This window comes from Acanthopagrus latus, chromosome 16 (genome assembly GCF_904848185.1).
Source record: "Acanthopagrus latus isolate v.2019 chromosome 16, fAcaLat1.1, whole genome shotgun sequence".
Lineage (NCBI taxonomy): Eukaryota > Metazoa > Chordata > Actinopteri > Spariformes > Sparidae > Acanthopagrus > Acanthopagrus latus.
This window is the reverse complement of record NC_051054.1, coordinates 14,157,700-14,178,655: the sequence shown is the minus strand read 5'-3', so window position 1 is coordinate 14,178,655 and position 20,956 is coordinate 14,157,700. Positions and strand designations below refer to the sequence as shown.

The 20,956-nt window shown below is 44.7% G+C and overlaps 1 protein-coding gene across 1 annotated transcript; it reads left to right on the top strand.

Moving 5' to 3' along the window:
• The first annotated feature begins 728 nt into the window (after nt 1-728).
• On the top strand, nt 729-4,608 carry sox11a (SRY-box transcription factor 11a). The gene has a single exon (XM_037071907.1). It carries the CDS (start codon nt 1,315-1,317, stop codon nt 2,431-2,433), a length of 1,119 nt encoding a protein of 372 aa, XP_036927802.1. The 5' UTR covers nt 729-1,314; the 3' UTR covers nt 2,434-4,608.
• Nucleotides 4,609-20,956: the final 16,348 nt, after the last annotated feature.

The following is a 20,956-nucleotide window of genomic DNA, read 5'->3' as shown; positions in this document are numbered from 1 at the left end:
AGGGTGGAGGTTTGGGGTTTTGGGGCGGGGGGGTTCAGGAGACGCCAGCTTGATGCTACACTGCCTCTTGACACAGCAAACTCAGCAGGGAGCCTTTCCATCCATGCCTGGGCTGTATGGGCTCAACTCAGGGGGGCTGCACAGCCAAACGTTACCATCTGAATGAGTGTTACTGCCTCGCACTGTACCACATGAGCGTTTCATCCACGCGGATGCTGATTCCTGTTTTATTCACTAGGAAAAGGGACTTTTTTTTCTTTGTGGAAAATGTTGTCACAATTAAATGAATGAGCTCCGTGCCCGTCAGTCTGGGGCTCTCTGGGGCGCTGCAGATGTGTTTCGGGCACTCGCGCGCTCCAAACAAGATTTGTGAGGCAGGATGTACTACTGACCTATTTCCTTCATCCAAATGCAGACACGGAAACAAACAGGAAAAGGGAAAGAGAGGGAGAGAGGGAGAAAAAGAAAACAAACAAACAATGAAAACACTTATTTGCTGCTCAGTGATTTCCGGGGAAATGCACGAGGTTATACTAAAGTTAATGACAGCATCGTGTCTTCCTTAAAAGCTATTACCAGCTGCTTAAATGCATCCCTCTACAGCAGGCAGGCAGGCAGGCAGGCAGGCAGGCACCGACGCATCCAGGCGCCTGCAACAGTGTCCAAGCGCCACCTTCAGTATCCAACCTGAGGGAGGGGGGAGGAAGAAAAAAAAAAAAAAGAAGCAAATAATCACATTGCCTACATCTTTTCCTCCAGACACATCTGTAAAGAGTGGATGTCTGCCTGGAGAATAAGCGCACCTCTGACTATTTCCTCCTAACACTGAAAAAAAAGAAAGAAAAGGGAAAGAAGGGAATGGATAGACGTGAGTGTTGTGCGCGCTTTCGTGCGTAATGCTCATCTCGGGAGCGCACGGTGCTAACTGTGTGTTTAATATGCCTGTCTCGCCCCGGCGTGTTGCCCCAGACGCTGTGTACCACAAATCCCCACCTCCACTCCAATGAGAGGCTCGGGAGGCAGGAATAAAAGGGTTAAGGGGAGTCTTGCATGGAGTCTGCTGGGCGGAGCGGAAGCGATCCGATTGGACGGCGGCGCGGTGACGCAGGGGACATGAAAAAGCTGATAACTAGTTAAGAAGGCAGTTTGTAACTCTGGAAAAAGAGTGCAGAGCTTGAGACATACGTTACGCAGTGGACGCAGGACGAACCGGCGCACACGCGAGAGAGCTGAGAGCCTTTCTTGTGGGGGGGCTGAGAGAGAAGCTGCGGCGCCCGGACACAGAGTGACTTGAGCAACACGGGAGGGGGGACAATGGTGCAGCACACGGACAACAGCGAGACGGACGGGAGCATGTCCAGGGAGGCTACCGATTCGGAGGAGAGTGAATTTATGGCATGCAGCCCCGTGGCGATAAATCCGGACTGGTGCAAGACAGCCACCGGTCACATCAAGAGACCCATGAACGCGTTCATGGTCTGGTCCAAAATCGAGAGGAGAAAGATTATGGAGCAGTCGCCCGACATGCACAACGCGGAGATCTCCAAGCGCCTGGGGAAGCGGTGGAAGATGCTCAAGGACAGCGAAAAGATCCCGTTTATCCGGGAAGCCGAGAGGCTGCGGCTAAAACACATGGCCGACTACCCCGACTACAAGTACAGACCCAAGAAAAAACCAAAGCTCGACAGTTCCAAGTCGTCGGCGCCGTCTCCGGAGAAGTGCGGCAAAATCGCAAAGACTCCCAGCAAGAAGTGCTCAAAGATAAAGACTAAGAGCGGCTCCAAGTCCGCGCACGGCTACGGGGAGGACTGCGTGTTCCCCAGCTTAAAAGTTACAAAGACTGTGAAAAGTGAGCTCACCGACGACGACGACGACGACGAGTACGAGGAGGACTACCGGATGGGGATTAAGACGCGGGACGAGGAGCGCCTGAGGCCGTACAACGTCGCCAAAGTGCCCGCGAGCCCGACTTTGAGCTCCTCGGCCGAGTCCGAGGGGACGAGCATGTACGAAGAAGTGCGGAACAACAACAGACTGTTTTACAATATCAAAAACATTACCAAGCAGAGCGCGCTGCACGCTGCTTCCGTCTCACCAGCATCCTCCAGGTCGGTCTCCACATCCTCCTCCTCCTCCTCCTCTTCCTCCTCCAGCAGCAGCAGCAGCAGCAGCTCCTCGTCCGGCGAGGACGCGGACGACTTGCTCTTTGACTTTAGTTTGAATTTCGCCCCCAGCGCCCCAGGCTCGGAGCTGGGCAACCCCAATTCAGGAAACCTCTCCCTGTCTCTTGTGGATAAGGACCTGGACTCGTTCAGCGAGGGCAGCCTGGGCTCTCACTTTGAATTCCCAGACTATTGCACGCCAGAGCTCAGCGAGATGATTGCCGGGGACTGGCTGGAGGCGAACTTTTCCGACCTGGTCTTCACATACTGAACTGAGAACGGGGACAAAAAAAAAAAAAAAAATGAAAGAAGGAGAGAAAAAGACACACGAGTTCCTCTAGTAATAACAGAGAAGGGAGAAAGTAAATTATATATGTGTCCTGGTCAAGTTGTCCCTAGCCCTGCCTCCTGTGGGTTTTTCCTTTTTTTTTTCTCCTTCTTTTTTTTTCTCTGAAGGGGTCCTGGAAGGGGAGGTGAAGGACCAGGAGGTGAAGGTGAAAGGTTTTTTTTGAGGAATGAGATGCTTATGAAGCTGGTAGCAAAAAAGAAAAAAAAACACAAACAAAACAACAAGATGAAAACAGCAAAAGTCTGCAGACGTTTTTTTTTTTTTTTCTTTCTGGCAGGCATGACAGGGTTTTATGGATTTTCTCCCCTCAACGTGTAGGTCTGCATTTTTTTTTTTTTAACTGTTCAGCTAAAAAAAAAAAAAAGGCCGGACCACAAGAAAAAAGGGAAAAATACGTGAACTTCTATGCATCTTATTATCCTCTTTCAAAAAAAAAAAAAAAAAAAAAAAAAAAAAAAACTCAAACGAAGCAAAAGGAAAAAAAAACTGCAGGGAAGCTGAAAAAAAAAAAACACCGGACTGTGGACTGACTCGAAGCAAATCTGTGAACTGACAAATTGTTCAGGAACGTTACTTTACAACAACGACGACAAAAAAAAAGGTTTATGTAATTTCTAAATGCCGCAAAAATGTTTGTTCGTTTCTTTTTTGTAACTGGTTCAGTTTTACCTCCTGGTTTGGACAAAATTTTACGCAGCCTAAACCTCTGCAGAAATACAGGTTGTGGAGGGGAAAACATTTTGATACATAACAGACCTCATCTTTTTAAAAGAAAAAGTAAGATATTTTCAGGCATATTTTTGTACAGTTAAACAAAGGGAATGTTCTTACTGTGCTTTTCAGTGAGTTTCAGGCACTTCTTCCCTTTATCATTTGTTTTTTTTTTCTTTCTTTCTTTTTTTAAGCATGCAAGGGAGTCCTGGTTTTAAGGATTAAGTTAAATTAAGACTTGCATCAAAAATGCCTTGTGATTTCAAAAAAACTAGGTTTTGTACAGTTGTAGAGCAGATTTGTTGAGTATTTGTAGACGATACAATGGCATCATGGGGGAACACATACCTCAGAGCTGGAACTAGTTTCAAGATTGTATATGTACTGTAATATAGTAAAGTTAGGAGTTTATGTATATCATACTCGTGATATGTGGATGGGTCCCGATCGCAGGTGTGAAAACTGGATTTTGGTATTTTTTATGGCACATACTGTTTTTCCCCCCTCTCATTTTTTTGTGCAATATATACTCTTAAGATACAGACCATCAACAATTGTAGCAAGGTGATGGAAAAACAGACTTGTGCACTGTCAACATCATTTCATGTTATGATGCTGAAGCCTGTCCAGGCAGAAAAAAAAATAAACAAATCAGCTGGAACTGATACAAAACAACACAATATGGCCTCATGGTGTGATGCATACTATTATAAAAAAAAAACACGGATTAACACCACAATTTGAATGTTTTTCTTTCTTTTTGACTCATAAGGATAATGAGCATATCTGACACCAAAAACAACTCGAATCTGACTGATAAATTCTGGGAAAGTTTCTGCGAGAAAGGGCATAGTCTGATACAGTATGGTGGTCTGGCATTAGTTGGAACAAAGCAAGCAAAAAAAAAACATTCCATAGTTCCTGTTTCATGAAATGAAACTTTATTTTAAAACTGAAGACTGCCTTCTTTTTTTAAAACATTAACCATAAACCTGTATTTTTTATTTCTTGCACTTAAAAAAAGCAGATATTGTTTATTTTTATGTGGGTCTTACATATGAAGTCTGTTTGATAAAAAGGTTTTGGAATATGACCTAATTATACGCCAAGACGTTTTGTTGGAAGTTCTAGGCAGTAGTTACTTCACATTCCAAGTGTGAATCTGTCTTTGACTCATCTTTTAATAAATAAGTACCTACCACCATCGACTGTCCTTTCAGTTTGTGAATATCTGTACACAAAATGTGTTATTTGTTGCGTTTGAAACAGGATGTGATGACAGAATGATGCCTATTTTGTATTTAGGCGGATACTCTGAAATGGATGGGCTCAAACTAACATGTGAATTCACATTTAATAAAAAGGAAAAAAAAGGAAACTTTTAAACTGCAGTCTTGTCGAGGTGCTTTTACTCTGCCTGTTCTTCAGAATGTGCTGTCTCGTGCTGAACCTCTCTTTCACACAACGCCTCCCTGGGAAAGAAAAAAAAAAAAATGGACGCTGCGGCTTTAAGAAATTGAATTGCCCGCTTGCCTGTGCTCGGCGATGTGATTGGTGGGCTCGGCGGTCCCCTTGGAGACGGAGCTGGAAACAGGAGCTGCTCCTCACAGTGTGTGGGAGCTCTCAGACTGTCTGGCTTCCATTCAGAAAAGTAGCACTCTGCCCGGCACAGAACAGCTCGAGAGCAGCGCGAACAGAGGGGCTGGGACGACGTCGAAATGTGACATATGTTCTCTCAGGGACAAACAATGAGACTTATTCCTGACAAGTACTGTTTAATCTGTCAAGAATGTGGAGGGTGTTGTTTGAAAATATAACCCAGATGTGAGCAGTAAAAAGTTGATCTTAATGGCTGGAGCCCACTGGTCCTTGATGTTGTCACTTACTGAATGGGAAACAGGTAGCAGGCCAGCGTGAACTGTAAAGATGGCTCAGTCGTGATCCTTGAGTACCACAACTCCTCTCTCTTATTACTTAGTGCCTGATTTCCACCTGGGAGTTCAGATAGATTAAAGCAAATAGCTGATAGGACACAAAACAAGCCGGGGCGCAGTGCTGCATCACAAGGACTAAGAGCCCCCGAGGTAATCTAAAGAAAAACATAAACAGAGCTGGGTAAAATATACTGGATGGCACACACTGCAGTATATATCCCCCCCCCCACCCACACAAGCAGAGCTGATTATGTTGTGGCTCAGACTGAGCAGCAAGGATGCTGTCAGAGTCCCAACTGTAGCTCCTGTATATAAAAGTTGTTTATTATGAAAGATGAACAGCAGTACAACACATCTCAGCCACGTCTGATGTCATATGAAATATGATTAGTGAAGCAAGCCGTTAATCTGCACTAATAGCATCCTCACAGCGTCGGAGTGCCTGCTGTATGCCTCCAGAGGAGCAACAAATGCAGCCTTCTGTCTCCTCTGAGGCCTGCTTAGAGAGACCCACCTCTAACAGGTCGTATATAAAGAATGGGCGGCCTCGGCCACTGAGAGATTTGTGTTCATTACCGCAGTGGAATCTAATGATGAATATTTGCCATGCATGGCTGCGCAGGTACTGGCCCCCCCATTAAGTCAGTTTGCAAATCTGTAATAAAACATTTATCTAGCTATTACTTTACCTGACCTATTGGTCAAAGTTGCTAATGGGTTCCAGGGCTATTCCCAATAGAAGCTCGACATTGATTTTGTGTTCCTCTGAAATATCTGCTCAGGGCTAATGCCACCGGTACATGTTGAAATGAAATTAGTGACCCGTTGAAATTTCCTTCTATTTCCTCCTTAAATAAATAAATGGAAATCTAGAATGCTCATGAGACGCCGAGCGAGATAGCGTCCTCCCAGGGATCCAGCAGGGGAGGGAAGAGGAGGGAGGCGAGGGGAGGGGAGGGGGTGTGGGGGTGCTGTGGCGACAAAGGAAAGTAATTTCCAATCACTTGAGCGTTTAAATCATTCATATAAGCCAGGATGTCACAGTCAAACGCTGTACGTGACACCTATACAAAGACCCCCTCCCGCCACAGAACCGAAGGCTTCTGGGTGCTTGGAGTGGACGTGTGAGCGGTCTCTGTCTCAGCCTACTGGTGCTAAACCAGCAGCAAGGAGACCGGTGATGATTTCCTCCCGTCCCGACTCCCTCCCGGTGAGCTCAGTTGCATTACATCACTGCTCAGCCTACGCCGCTGCGCAGTAAGATTCCATGTTGTGTCATCGTTGATCCACATGTGCTCCTCTCCTCCCGGTGGGAGGCTGTCTAATATTGCTATGGGAATACTGATGTGCGCTTCCCCATGCCGGAGGTTTCATAACAGCAACAACAACGCCGCCTGCCTAAATTTAAACCTGTTTACTGTCTGTTAATTGATGTGCAGCGGGCAGGATTTATGGTATCTGCTCCGGACTCTGCCGCCTTGAGATCGTGGGCGGCGTTGACGCCCCTTCTGTCCGAGCGAACCCCCTCTCCCACTCCGTTACACAAGCGTGTCACGCTGTTTGACACCCGCCGGTGCTTTACATATCCCGCCAGCTGTGTGGCAGACTATTGAAATGACATCCTGTGCAACAGTGAGCCCTGTGCCGTGATCCAAATAGGTGTTCTGCAGCATGATGTCATCTGTTATCTTGTGAATCCACGTGTTTATTTCTGGGAAGCCTGTCCACCATGAGATCTTAGACATGACGACCTTACGAGCGCTCGCTCTAAATGTTGTGCAGCTAGTCAAGGAGAATTTGTCTCGAAAATTGCCTGCCCGAGCAACAGTCCAGTCCCTGTGTCCTCTACTCCAGTCTTGGCCTGGGGCGACTCCTGCTGCTGTTGATGGCTATCCATTTGCTCTGCCCTCCCTGCATTCGGGAGGGGAGGCAGAGAGGGAGCATCGGCCCCATCTGCTGCACCGATATTTACTATCCCTTCACATTTGTGGGAAGGAGGGGTGGCAAAGGCCCAATTCCCTCATGGTGTTTTAGCACTCTGGCAGATACACACATGTGCACACATTGTAAGGGGAGCGAATGAGAGAGAGATAAGAGGCAAATGGACAGAGCGGAAAAAAGCACTGTTCATATTAGCCGGAGTTAAACTCCGATTTAACTTCATGTGGTTTGGATACAAAACAGGCGGCGTAAGTGATAATAAGTGTGTAGCTGGGAGCGGGTAACCCACACGCTCCGGTGCTGCCTAATTTTCCATTCAGAACTTCATTGCAGTTTTTCATTATTTAGCAAAGGCAATGAGACATTGAAAATAAGTTTAGGGGGAGCCGCCGTGCTGAAAGCAGACACAGCAGGCCTTCGGGAGCAGTTCAGGCTGGCAGCGCTATTGTCTCGCCGACACAGAAAACAAACAGTTCAATCACTCCTCCCCAGAATATGTCCTGACACGTGGTAGGATCTCATTGGGGAGAGGGTCACTCGTTTTTTTGTGGGGAGCTGCTGGAGGTCGCGCATCAGTCATGTGAATTAGCTGCTGAGAGGGGCAGGAACCCGGCCGCACACCTGCTTCTCCTTTCAAAACCCCCCATCCCCGACTCCGAGCGCCATATTAATTGAACGCCAGCGCTCCCGGGTGACACTCTGCAGATCCTCGTTCAATATGTGCTGCGAGGACGTTCTCTGTGCGCCACTCGGAAATAAATTGAGCCTTTTCTCGAGTTTCAAAAAAAAATAAATGCCGCAATAATGGGCTCGGCGTAATTAGTGACGATGCCTCGGCCTGTTTGCAGAGCAGTCCCACAAGTTGTGTCGGCCTGATTGCTGTCAGTTTAGGATTTACATAACCTTGTTTGGAATTAATTGTGACTCTATGCTTGATATTTATCTTTGAGCTTTAGAGCAGCTCTGGGAGCCCTTTGCACTTTCCAATAAGGACAAAAGGAAAGGGGGCATAAGCCTACGATATTAGTCCGACAGGGGTCATAATGGCTCATAATGTATGCAGCATGTTAGTGGTAAATCATGATCCAGATTAGAGTCGGAGAGTGTATGTTTTTTTTTATTATCATTAAATTACATACATTTGGGTTTGTTCATACAGCTTTAGATAATTCGGTAGTCCGTGTGCCTTTATACGTGGTTGTTGACCAGATAATGTTGTTGCCCTCTAATCAAATGGAGTGGATCTTAGTGTATTATTAGAGCTCAGCGCTCTCTTATGGCATGGCGTGTATCTGCTGAGGAAAGTCTGCTTGGCTTTTTGCCCAGATGCATGGATTTACGACCACAGCGTTTACCCCTCCAACCCACCCCCCACCACCCGCTCCTCCCCTGTTTTTTTGAGATGCAGGGATTGAGTGTGTGAGCACATGTAATTATTAATCTGTTTTGGGGGTTCGCAAGATGCAGAAACTTATCTCACACCGAGCCGTAGCGCTGGTTCTGATCACGGCACATATAACATGGTATTGCAGCTGTAAAGAAACACACACACACACAAACACTCTCTCTCTCTCACACACACACACACACACACACACCCGGTGAAGGAAGCGCAGCCTCCTCTCCTGCAAGTCCTCAATTTAATGACACCAGCAACAGACATTCATGACCCCCTACCTGCCCACCCCAGGATTAAGTCAGGCAGTAATCTAGATTCAAAACTGCAGCTCAAAGGGAGCCCATGCAATTTCCCCCCTAAAGCTAGAGCGGAGCCAGCAGTTGGTCATTCATATGCATCTGAAATCTAATACTGTGCTGCTGTGCCCCTCAGTGGCCCCACCTTTCCTGACTCACCAGTGAACCTCGACTCCTCCAGCGCACTCTGGCCATTATACAACCGTGTTTCCTCCCCTTCTCCCCCGCTCTTTCTCTCTCTCTCTCTCTTTTCTTGCCCTCCCCCTCTTCTCTCCTTCTATTTGCATGTTACCCAGGTTACACTGTCAGGGTACCCCTTCACAGTTAGACTCGACACAGGGTCTCATTTGATAGTCTTTGCTGCTTCAGTAAATAATTAGCACACTGAATCCTCTGGGGCCCTATACAGGAAGCATGGCTTGCTTACCAGGGGGGCTGAGGTTCTAATGATTGCTATCCTGCAAGGTTTTTTTTTTTTGATAGCGGGGGCCCCCCGCCTCCTCCTCAGCTCAGGCCTATGTGTGGAAAGAAACACAACAAATACCCTCCTAGAATTAATGATGAACACGAATGTGGATTGCTTTACATTCTTTTCAAGTGGTGCGTGTGGCCCTGCAAATTTATGTGGGGAGGCAGATGTTTTTTTTTTTTTTAAAGCTCTCCGCGGAACTAAGTGGGATCGGGTTCTGCAATCAGTTGAATGAATACGTCGCCATGCATTTCCATCGTTTCAGACGGCGAACTGTGTAATGCGTCAGCGCATTCAACGTTTGTATAAAACATTTACTCCAAATCATAGCGCCTTTTATTTATTTATTTATTTTTTTTTTTAAAAGATCCACTTGTCTGAATAATCTTGTCCTTCTGGTAAGGCAGTACATACTTTACCAAACCAGAAGCGTCAAACAATCGCCAGATGGATGCTTGACCTCGCTGATTAGCAAAGGAGACACTCAGACAAAGTAATGCTCGCTCAGGCTCGCGTCTATAAAATGACAACTCCTGCCAAAAAGTCCATTAACCGCATGTAGATTTTAATGGCTCGGCGCGAATATAGATGCGGACGCAACTTCAGAAGTTATTGTAAGGGATGAGGAGACCAAACGAAAATGTGCCAGGAACCTGAGTGGGACTCAAACTTCACCTCTCTCCGCCGCCACCCTCCGGTGCACGTTGAACTCTGAAAAAAGAAAGGGCGAGACGAAACACGCTGCTGAATAATTCATATGTATGCGGATGAACAATTCATATGCATCATGCCGAATCTATATCCATTATGTAGAAAATGTTAAATCCATGAAAAAAATACAGCAAACCAAAAGCTACCTGTTAAAAGATCGTCGGCGCACGAGCGACAAAATCTGTACTTTTGGGAGTTGAGTGCTCAGTGCTGGCAGTGTCCAGCTCCTCCGAACAGGATTTCAAAAGGTGGATTTTACTGGCTCCCCAGTTCCCATCACAACACAGGCCTAAGCCAGAGGAGCATGCGGCCCGGTCAAGGTGACAAACAAGGCAGTGTTGAGACACATTTTACACGCTACTGGCACATATGCAGCGCACACAGCCTCAGTGGGAGGCTCTGGGTGCTTGTAGCCGGTGGGGACTGGAGCTATAGTGTCTGAAGAGATGTGACATGTAGCCCCACTCCTCACGACAGATACACGCAAACACCGCTGACACACACATGCACACACACTCCTCGCCTCCTGCTCTCTCTCGCTCTCTCTTTCTCTCTGCTTCTCTCCTGGCCGGTCAGAGTTATTCATTTCGTTGAGCACCTCAGCCGCCAGCAGAGAAATGCTGTCACTGGGCCATTACAAATGCCCACAGGCGGTTGAGAATGTCCTCACAGATACAGGAGACAAACGCGGGCCTGCATGCCGCTGCCTGAGTGCTGCTGTCTGATGGTGTTCTGAATGACCTACATTTCCCTCCCTAAGATATTTCATATTGGACCTGATGAAATCATGGATCACTAATCTGGAACCCAACAGAATAGAGTTATTTTGTCTCGTACAAAAAAAGATGATACAGTGGCCAAGTCCATTTAACATATTCAAAAACTATTTCAAAAACTAGGTCCCAACTCTGTGTAGTTTTTCATGTTATATCTTTTGATTTGTCAGATTATAGATTATCAGTATATTTACTCTGGTTGTTAAAATAGCTGTGTTGGCACTTAACATTTCTGCACCATACACATTTGTCAATGTCATTAGTACTATGTCTTCATCAGGGAATGGAGGGGCTGGTGGTGGAGTTAAAAGCAGGAAGGCTGCGTTTCAACGTTTCTAAGTGCGACACGACTCAACAGAACACGTTGTTTCAGCATTTGTAAGCACGATAACACTGGATATCTTTTGATCCCTTGACATCTTCTGCTCTGTTTGCAGTGACCGAAGCAGGTATTTTAGAGGTGCTATATGTAAGAATTTTAGTATGAATCTAAAACAGCAGCCCAACGTTCCTGTGGTAGCAAAGTAAACATCAACACTGCCCCGGTTGACTGGCTAGCTGCATGGCTAACTGAGCTAACAAGCTAAGAGTAGCCAGAGTCAATGGATGTAAAACCAGAATATAATTAGGCTCAGAGATTAGTTATTTGTTGGGAGTATGAATTCAGCAGGTGTCCAACTCTGACATATTGCATCTTTAAGCCAATACAAAATCTTTTCTTTATTATGTCTACTTGGATCAGAAATCCTGTTAAATGTGCCAATTAAAAAAGCTGTGAAGAAATTCTTACATGGGGGAGCATTTGTTATATTTTTTATGTTGTATGTAATATTTTTTATACCATGAGTATGCTAAACAAACTCAAAATCTTAACTCTGTCAAATTGTCAACAACAAACAAGTAACTCTAATAATGTTGGTGTGATATGGGGACTTTTTAACTTAAGTGTAAATAAGTAAATATCTAAAAAAAAAAAATGACTCAGGAAATTCTGTTGAGGAAGCACTGTGCGAGCAAATAGCCGACAACATGAGGTCCTGGTTACACTGGGCATCCCTTGGGGGTGAATATATGTAACCGATATCCCTTTCATACACACCTCATGTATGGTATATATTGACTACAGGTTCAATCTACATTTAATCATTCACGCCAGACCCTTGGTCAGAATACTAGGTCACGGCTGTTCAGACAGGACCCGGGCTTGCAACCCTACCTCCATACATGTTGTGTCTGCATGTGGCTCACCTCTGCGGCAGGATGGTCATACACAATTTCTTTTACAGAGTGGTGAGATGAGGGACACGACTGATCAAAAGAGGACTGCTCATTGATTAAAAAAAAAAAAAAAAAAAACACACATTATGCTGCAAATATATATCAAAGGGAACAGCCTGCATGGCCTCTGTGATATGCACAGCATGATTTAAACATGCTAAGGCCATGTTTAAGCCCCAAGCTAACACATCTGAACTCTGAATAACGAGGTGTTACTGCCTCTATGCCTGCACATGGGAGCCACTGAGGTAAAAAAAAAACAAAAAAAAATGGGTATATAGGGAAAAAGACAGAGTAATGGTACAAACTGTGCCACTGTGATTCAATGAATTATTAAACTCCCCTTTACAGATTTCTTAATTAGAAAGGGTAATCCAGTAATGAACAGCAGAACCAGCTGGCTGGTACAGTATATCACTGTAACATACAATCCCACTTCCAGAATTACTGCGAGCCTCAAGTTCCGCTCTCATAAAAAACTTGCTAATAATCCCATTAGGTCTTACTACAGAAACTATACTCCGCTCATCTTTTAAGCGCCCGCATCAACCGTGTAATTGCTGTGCATTTAAAGCAATTTGGTCAGTGGCGACAGAAACCTGCTTACTGCTGAAAAGTTAATGACACTGAAAGCCAATACTGTACCCCAGCCACTTAGCCCTGCCGTTTGACAGAATTTGTCATTACACAGTTCCTTACTCAAAAGCTGGTTTTACATTTGCTCTTAATGGGAAAGTTACCCCCCAAAAGATACATATTTCCCTCTTACCTGCAGTGCTGTTAATTCATCGAGATTGTTTTGGTGTGATTTGTCATGGTTTAAAGATACCGGCCCTAGAGATGTATGCCCTCTTCCCAATGTAATGAAACTAGATGGCAGTCGGCTTGTGGTGCTTAATGCGCCAAAAAATACATCTGAAACTCAACAGCGATGTCTCTCTCCAACACATCATGTACTGGTTACTCAAGATGACACACGGACCATGTTGCGAGCAGTTTCATGTGTATGATATTCTTTTTCCGCCAATCTACACTCGCCAACCGTATATCACCACGCAGGGGGAAGCGTGCATCTATCGACAAGAAGCTTGTGTTTGTGACAGCGCGGGATGTAAACATTAATGGCCTCCTTCTCAACTGAGTTGTAGTAGTAGCAAAGTCAGCTCATCTTGTTCAGTGTAAAATAAGATAGTTCCTGTATGAAACCACTCGTAACAAGGTCTGTGGATTATATTAAGTAGGGCATGATTTCTGCGAACTGTAAGCCTGCTGAGTTTTTCCAAGTCCTCACTAAATCCATTACATTCAAGAGAAGGCAGACATCACTATGGTCTGTATTTCTAAAACTCTGTTACCCATGCGAAAACTCCTCCATCCAAGTTTTGCAGAAATTCACTGAGTAGATCTTTAATAATCCTGCTGACAAACCAACCAGCCAACAGATGGAGATGGGTGAAAACGCAACCTCTGTGGATAAATAGAACTGTAGTGTGTATATCTATCTTTCTATCTATATATATATATATATATATATATATATATATATATATATATATATATATATATATATATATATATATATATATACAAAAAATTGGGGTGAACTGTCTATTTAACACTAAGGCAAGCATTCAATCTATGTCAGGTGCTATAGTCGCGAATTATTAAGCTAGAAAAGACAAACATGGATTGTAGAGACTTGTTGTCCACAGAGGTAATACCGCTGAGGACTTGACAGTGAGTGGCAACAAAGATGTGCTCAAATTGTGTTTAAAGAGAGACACACGCTATCAAAGTGATTGAATGGGCACAATAACAGATTTAGTTGTTTTTGTCCAATTTCAATCAGGCAGCCGGCTTGTTCCTGTCATGACAGAGTCCCCTAGCACATTGGAATTGCGTGACTGATATCTCATACACTAGATTTCTCACTTCAGTGCGCCCTAGAATCCACCCTGCCCAACCCTACCACCCACACACGCGCTACTGCTCCCCCCACCCTTCCCTCTTGCTCCTGCGACTTCCAACCCCCAACCCCCCACCCACATCCATCCAAACTAAACCACCTTTATGGCCATATTTCTGTAAAGTCCGCTGCCTTGATTTGCTTTGGCATTCCTGTCCTTATTCATCCAGTGGGGCTGTGAGCTGGAATAATTAGGAGAACGCCATAAGGCCCCTGCCTCCTGACAAGTGATCAACAAACAATGATTTATGAGGCCATCTTGTATCAGGGGATGACCATTGATTTAAACACACAAAGAAAACACACATGCATAACCACACACACACACAACTTCTGACACAGATGACCATACGCATAAATCAGATCCAATGTCTCTACATTTTCAGGTGGCATTGTTTTTGTGCTGACCTATCCTATTTACCTGTCATTCACTTTAATAAACACCAAAACTCATAAGCCCGCAGCCTGATATGGATTCGACGAGTGATCTGACTGGGAATATTGCATCCCCGTTTAAAATCCCTCGAATGCCTGAACGAACCGTCTGCAAATCAATTTAGTCGCTCTTTTACTTCACAGATGCTGATTCCACATATTTTTCCTGGCTGGTGTTTTTTTAAGTATTGATTGTCACGGAGGAAGGCCTGGACGAAACGACGGTGCAACATCTATGTCTCACTGTTTGGAATGAGTCTAGTATATCACTTTGGCCTGTCTGTTGTTTTGGTATGCCTAGGTAGGTTTTCTTGACAGACAACATGCAGACTGTGTTTTATTACCCCGCCAGCTGCAGGGTCATTATACATCGCTCTTACTGTGAAATCGCAGGATCATATTTCCATGTGTACCGGGGAAGCGGCGGCTTCAGATACTGATTAATGAGTAATGAAATGGCTTTTAGTTATTACAGGATGAAAATATTAATATGAGAGATGCTGAGTGAGAAGAAGGGCGCCTTTATTATGTTACCAGTCTGTTCCATCATCCCATAGATCTGTCATAGGTTCACGGCGTCAAAGAGATTAAGAAGCCATATTAGTCATCAAACGCTAAGTGATCCTGTTCCTATTAGAATGGGTGCAGGCTGTCATCATCATATAAGACTCCTTTTAGCACTCAATAAATCTACGTCTGGATCCGTTTTGTGCTTATGATATGCTGCCCTTGGCAGAGATTCCCAAATAGTTTACTTTACAGTCGATGAGAAATGCATTTAATTGATATTAATGCAATAATTTATTGCTACCAGACGTAGCAGTGGGAAATGATTGTTGTTAAGACACATGTTAAGTGCCTTAGAGACATTAGACAATGCAGCGATGAACTCTGCATTATTGTCTTTCCCCACCACAGATTGATCGTCGCTGCAGTCGCATCGATATGTGTCTAAACATGATGTTAATAAGGTGACTGGGCTGACTGTCTGTACCACAACACCACAGGGCATGATGACGCGGGAGTGCGAACGAGAGATCACAACAGCGAGCGGTGGAGGTGATCTACGCCCATCTCCCATCCTTGCCCCTCCCTCTGGTGTGGGGTGCTATGAATGGGCGCCATTATGGTCATTGCAATTATACCGTTGTTAGTGATTGTTGTTGGTCCGAGGCAGCAGATCAAAAGCAGTGGATCCATATTGATTAACTGCCATTGTAAGGGAATAACCGAGTCCAGCTCTCACACAGTGGCACAACCTGTGCTCCGTGTACAGTGATTGACTCCTCCTCAGCCTCAACTTGCAGCCGCGGCGGTGGAATAATTGAGCATGCAGCATGAATCCAGTATTAGAGATTCATGTGTCTGACCCCACCTCTTGCCTCTCAGCGCTCACTTCAGCAGGCGGATGATTGAAAGGCCTCTGGTGCCTCCCTGCTCTACGTGGATAAGCAGTTGTCATAGGGAACATCAATACTTGAATGGATAGACAGTTTTATCCATTGATTAAACACTGAGCGAATGCGCAAGAGCTCGCCCTCGCAAAGGCCGACGTCCATGCCGGGTGACTACCCCTCCTCCGTTTTTTGTGATTTAGGGTACATTTGTACGATGATCTCTAAGTGCGGTGTCATTCCCTTACCTCACCATATTTGCAACGGCATAATCGATAACTTCATTTGAGCTGCAATGTGGATGGAGGATCGTGGCGGTGGGGCGGGGGCAGAGAAAGCAGTGTTTTATATTGTTGCATAAGGTCAAGCCCATGTTTCTCCTGCTCAGAGAATTGGTTCGGAAATAGCCCCATCAACATTGATGAAGCAATGACGAATGGGAATTATGGTCTGACAGGTCAAAAATTGCCACTTGGAAAATTCTATTCAATCACAATTTCCCTTGTTTTACGGCGTAAAGTCAACTGTGTTGTCGGCTTTTCAGAGGAATGCTGTCCTTTTTTTATTCAATATATTTATTTTCAATCTGACTCCAGTGCTTCAATTCAAAACGACGTGGAGTGTCCTGCCAAAGCTAAACAACCGCGCCAACGCGTTGCCTGTCTCCGCGCCGCATTTAAAATTCTAATAAAGCAAAGACAGAAGGAGAGCGTCTGACTGACACTCGGGTCTCCTGCAGCGCCCGGTCAAATAGGACTCTTATTATGGTAGGCATCTCATTCAGATGGTCATTAGACAATCAAATGAGAATAATCTGCCTGGATCTCAATTAGGAGGAAACCAATTCTCCTGGTGCGCCGATGGCCTTTCAGAGAAGCACTGAGTCTTACCAGGTGTGTTGCTCTTAGCTGATTGCTCATTTGTGCCCAGGAGATCTCACTATGTGTGAATGCCCTTTATGATGGCAGAGGAAAATGCCAGAGGGAAAAAGTATTGTGCATGAATATGGAGCGGAAAGGGTGAAACAAGCACAATTGTTTCCTGGACTTCATTCATAGCTTTCGCCAATGAGAGGCACCCTGTAAACACTACATTTCACTGAAACAAGCTGTATTTGAAGTCGTATGGTGTGTGTTCAATTCATTTCATCCACCTACTGCTTCATTAACTTTTTTCCTCATATATATAGACGAGCTACTGTAAGCCGAAAGTGACTCGAATGCCCTCCAACAGTTGGAAGCATGTTGTTTTTCAAGGGCGTCCATTTGCTCGCTCCTAGGCCTGAACAGCAGTGGCCGTTGCCCTCAGCATTAACCCCTGCTGGCTCCTAGAGGTTAAAACCCCGCTCTTGATTTACAACAGCCAGTGGACACAGCGGCCATTAAAAAGATGTAAATTTGGACTGTTTGTAGAGAGAGAGGTGCATGAACCCGGTGACGGACCACCCACTCTCTCTGCCTCAAACAACACTCTCCATGGCCGTGGCTCACAAATCAGGAGGGGGGGAGCTTTCAATTGGGGGAAGGTCACAGACCTTTTTATCACCTCCTTAAGACACCCTTTGGAGCCATCTCTCATGTTGCGCAACTGGATACTGCACATCCCTAAGGTGCCTGTCTACTGGACAGCAGTCTGTGTTGCCTGAAAGCACTGAGAAGCAGCTTTTGTTAAATGAACATTTGGAGTGTTATCATCAAATTCTGTCAGACTTCCCCTGTATGATCAAAGTAACTTCAGGCAGCAACCCAATGACCGCAATACGTGTAGGCAATGTACATTTCTGAAAACCAAGGATAATGTTGCATCTTTATGTTTCTTTAGGTTAAATTTTCAGTTTTGTGTTGTTACTGTCTGGTTAGGTTTAGGCACAAGAACCATTTGGTGAGGGTTCGGAATGATCGTGTTTTGGCTTGCCTGGTTCTGTTACCAAGAAGAGAGCGTGAAAAAAGTGGTTTTGCAACCACATAAACAGCTTGAATGACATCTCGCTAAAAATATCTAGCTTATTTAGCATTTGCCAATGTTGAAACTCAGTCTCAAACAGCCTTCTCGCCTAGCTACAACACCACCACCACCCCCTTCCCTTCCCAAAATTAACGTTATACGTTATAAAAAAAATTCAGTGGCCCCTTCTGGCTCCCACACAAAAATATTCCTGGTGTGCAGAACACCAGCGTTTTATTTTGGTGACTGCGCTGTAGGCAGTTTTCTTTTCTTAAGAAATGATGTCACATCACTAATCAACTCATTGTTTACATTTGCCTCCCAAACAGTTCACACACGAGGTTTGAACATCTCTGACATCTGCCTGTCAGCTCAAATGTGATGGATGGATTAAATGTCGCCCAGACCCCGGGTGTGTCCGTCAGCTTTTTTATATGGCCGCTGTTGTACGCGCGCCTGTGTTGTTTGTTTCCGTCAGATGTTGGTGTTGTCTGTCAGTCATGTCGGTGCCTCTGCCTCTCTTGTCCCGACGTGCTCTGATCCATCTTGTGGCATTTGGCACCCTCTCAAGTCCCCTCCTCCTTTGCTCCACAGACACACAAACACTATCCACAATTAACTGAGATAAGCTGGGATTCAGTGACTTCCTGCAGATTCTCCTTAAGATAAGGGAGGACAATTTAAAAGCCCTGCAAAGACAGACACACGAGTATAAAGGAGTCTCTCTGGAAGCCTACGGAAAATGACTACACATACAAAAGCCAGGGCTGCCAGGCTCCTGTCTGTCGACGTGATGATTGGCCCCAGCATCATCCTGTCATAATATATTACTTTTGGTTTTTGCACTCCTCAATAGCACTCTTTGCTGAAACTCATTTATCACATAGCAGGGGACGGACACCATCATATCACAGGGGATGTTCCTGGAAGTGTGACAGCATACTGTTTTCAGAAAGGAGTGGAAAGTGCTTATCTGGGTCTCTACTGTATAGAAACCGACACTGCAGGTTGTAAAAGCCTGTTGGAGGGTTTCACATCAGATCCCTGCAAAACTCAGTGCAGGTGATTAGGAATGACTTGTAGTTTGATGACATTTGTTTGCCTCATCATCTTTTTTGATGATATCAGACCTTTCTGGCAAAGCACCTGAGCTATGCAGTCGTAAAAGTGCAATATGAAGGAACTGGCCACCACTTGAATTTATGCTCCAGAGTAACTGCGAGCTGTGGCTACCTGTAGCTACCGTTAGCGCTGCTATCGGTATCAGAATTCCATAATTAGTTCCACAAACGGGGACATTTGTGCGTCACAGCAGCTAAAGGTCAGTTCAATATAATGATAAACAGTAACAGTAGTAAAAAGTAAACAAAATAAACAATATAACGGAAAAGGTAAGGAATAGACATAGTCTCATACATGCGCTAGTGGTCCGGACTGGAAGCTGGAAGTGGTACGAGAAAGGACGGACTGGGGCTAGCTATTTAGCATGCTTACTTCAGTAGAAATCTCCAGATGACATCAAAACCATTAGTATTTATTTCAAATTCTACTATTAATTTTATCTATTCGTTTATCTACCTGAAATTCTCCAGCACCTTTAATATGGTTAAAGCTAAAAAGTTTTCTCTCAAATTTTGTGAACAATTTGTGAAAATGACCGAGAGGAACTGGGCAAGAATGCAACAAACAAAATAAAAAATGTGATTTGAAATCATTTAAACACACAGTATGTAGGTTTATTACATACTGGGTTTTTTTGTGCCACTGGGAGACTCTCAGCCAAATGACAACAAAAGATGTGGTTCTTCGGCAGAGGAGAGAGGAGGTTTGATACTAAAAAAATGTTGCTTGCCCTTGCTGGTTTCCACAGTCTTTCACCCAAGCTTTGAAGACTCATTTCCTCATTTTCGGTGACTTCGGCACATTGTAGAATTTTGTGTAGGGGTGTGCAAGTCTTAGAGGACTGTCAAGCCCACACCTGAGATAATGACTGGATGAGATAAGGCAGTCAACTCATCTGGAAAAAAAAAAAAAAGAATTCAGTGAAGTACCTCTCTCTTAGAAGAACCTGAAGTAGCTCTGATTCCAGTGAAGCGGAGTCTTTCCCTCTAGTGTGCATATTACTGCATCTCATCTTGCTTATTGCTGCCTAGAGTGCTATGACAACAGAGGTGAGAATAGATTTAATCTCTGCAGCCCTGCTAATAATACTATGTTACTGGGCGAGCGCCGAAACATGCACAAAGGGCTAATCATCTCTAGTACTAAGCGTTCTCTTACACATACACATTTTCCCTGCAGTTCTCAGAACTGTCAGGAGTAAAGAGATAAAGACTGGGCAGAGAGGGGGGAGAAAAGAAAAAAGTCAGCCGTGGTGTGAGAAGTGTCTGCCACCACGGCGTCATTAACACCCAGTGGTGCTGGAGTAAGGGAGGGAGAGCAGACGGGGCCTCCGAGCACTAGGAGCGAAATTGCAAACCCAAGGTTCCTGATACAACCTGTTATTATTTTTGACACAAGCCATTTACAATAGCTATGAAGGTGGCAATGGAAAATGTAATATTGATTGTATGCCCTCAAGGCTTTGCTCCCCTGACTTCTAAACGTCACACGTCTCACATATGTTGGATGTGATGATATGTTTCTCTTTCTTTCTTTCTTTCTTTTTTTTTTTTTTTTTTTTTTTTGCCTGCCTTCCCACTTCCACAAATCCTATTTTAGGGGCTTATTTGATAGTTTATTTGATGAGGTAATTACATTAGTAGATTGAGCGGATAAGGCGATGTTTTGGGAGTCAAGGAAAATAATGGAAAGCCGCGTAACTACGGCGATGCAATATGATATTTGTGTGATGTGACAGGTGTTAATATACCCAATGGCAATCTGTATTTCATCTCTTTTTCATGAGGGCTGCTTACTGAATTACTTCCAAATGACGTTTATGAAACATTAAGCGACTGTTGCACCATGGGATGGCAGCGGCTCATTTCAGAATTATAACGATACACACAACATGCAGTACAGCAAAGTCACATGGGAGGGGAAAAAAAAAAAAATCCAGTTTTTCTTAAACATGGATGTGTGATATTCTTGGACTCATTTGGCTGTTTGTACAGACATGTGGGCTCCGAGCCATAAACGTAGGCATTAGAAAGTAGAGGAAGCTATTAAGCTCCTGGAGCACAGTGACT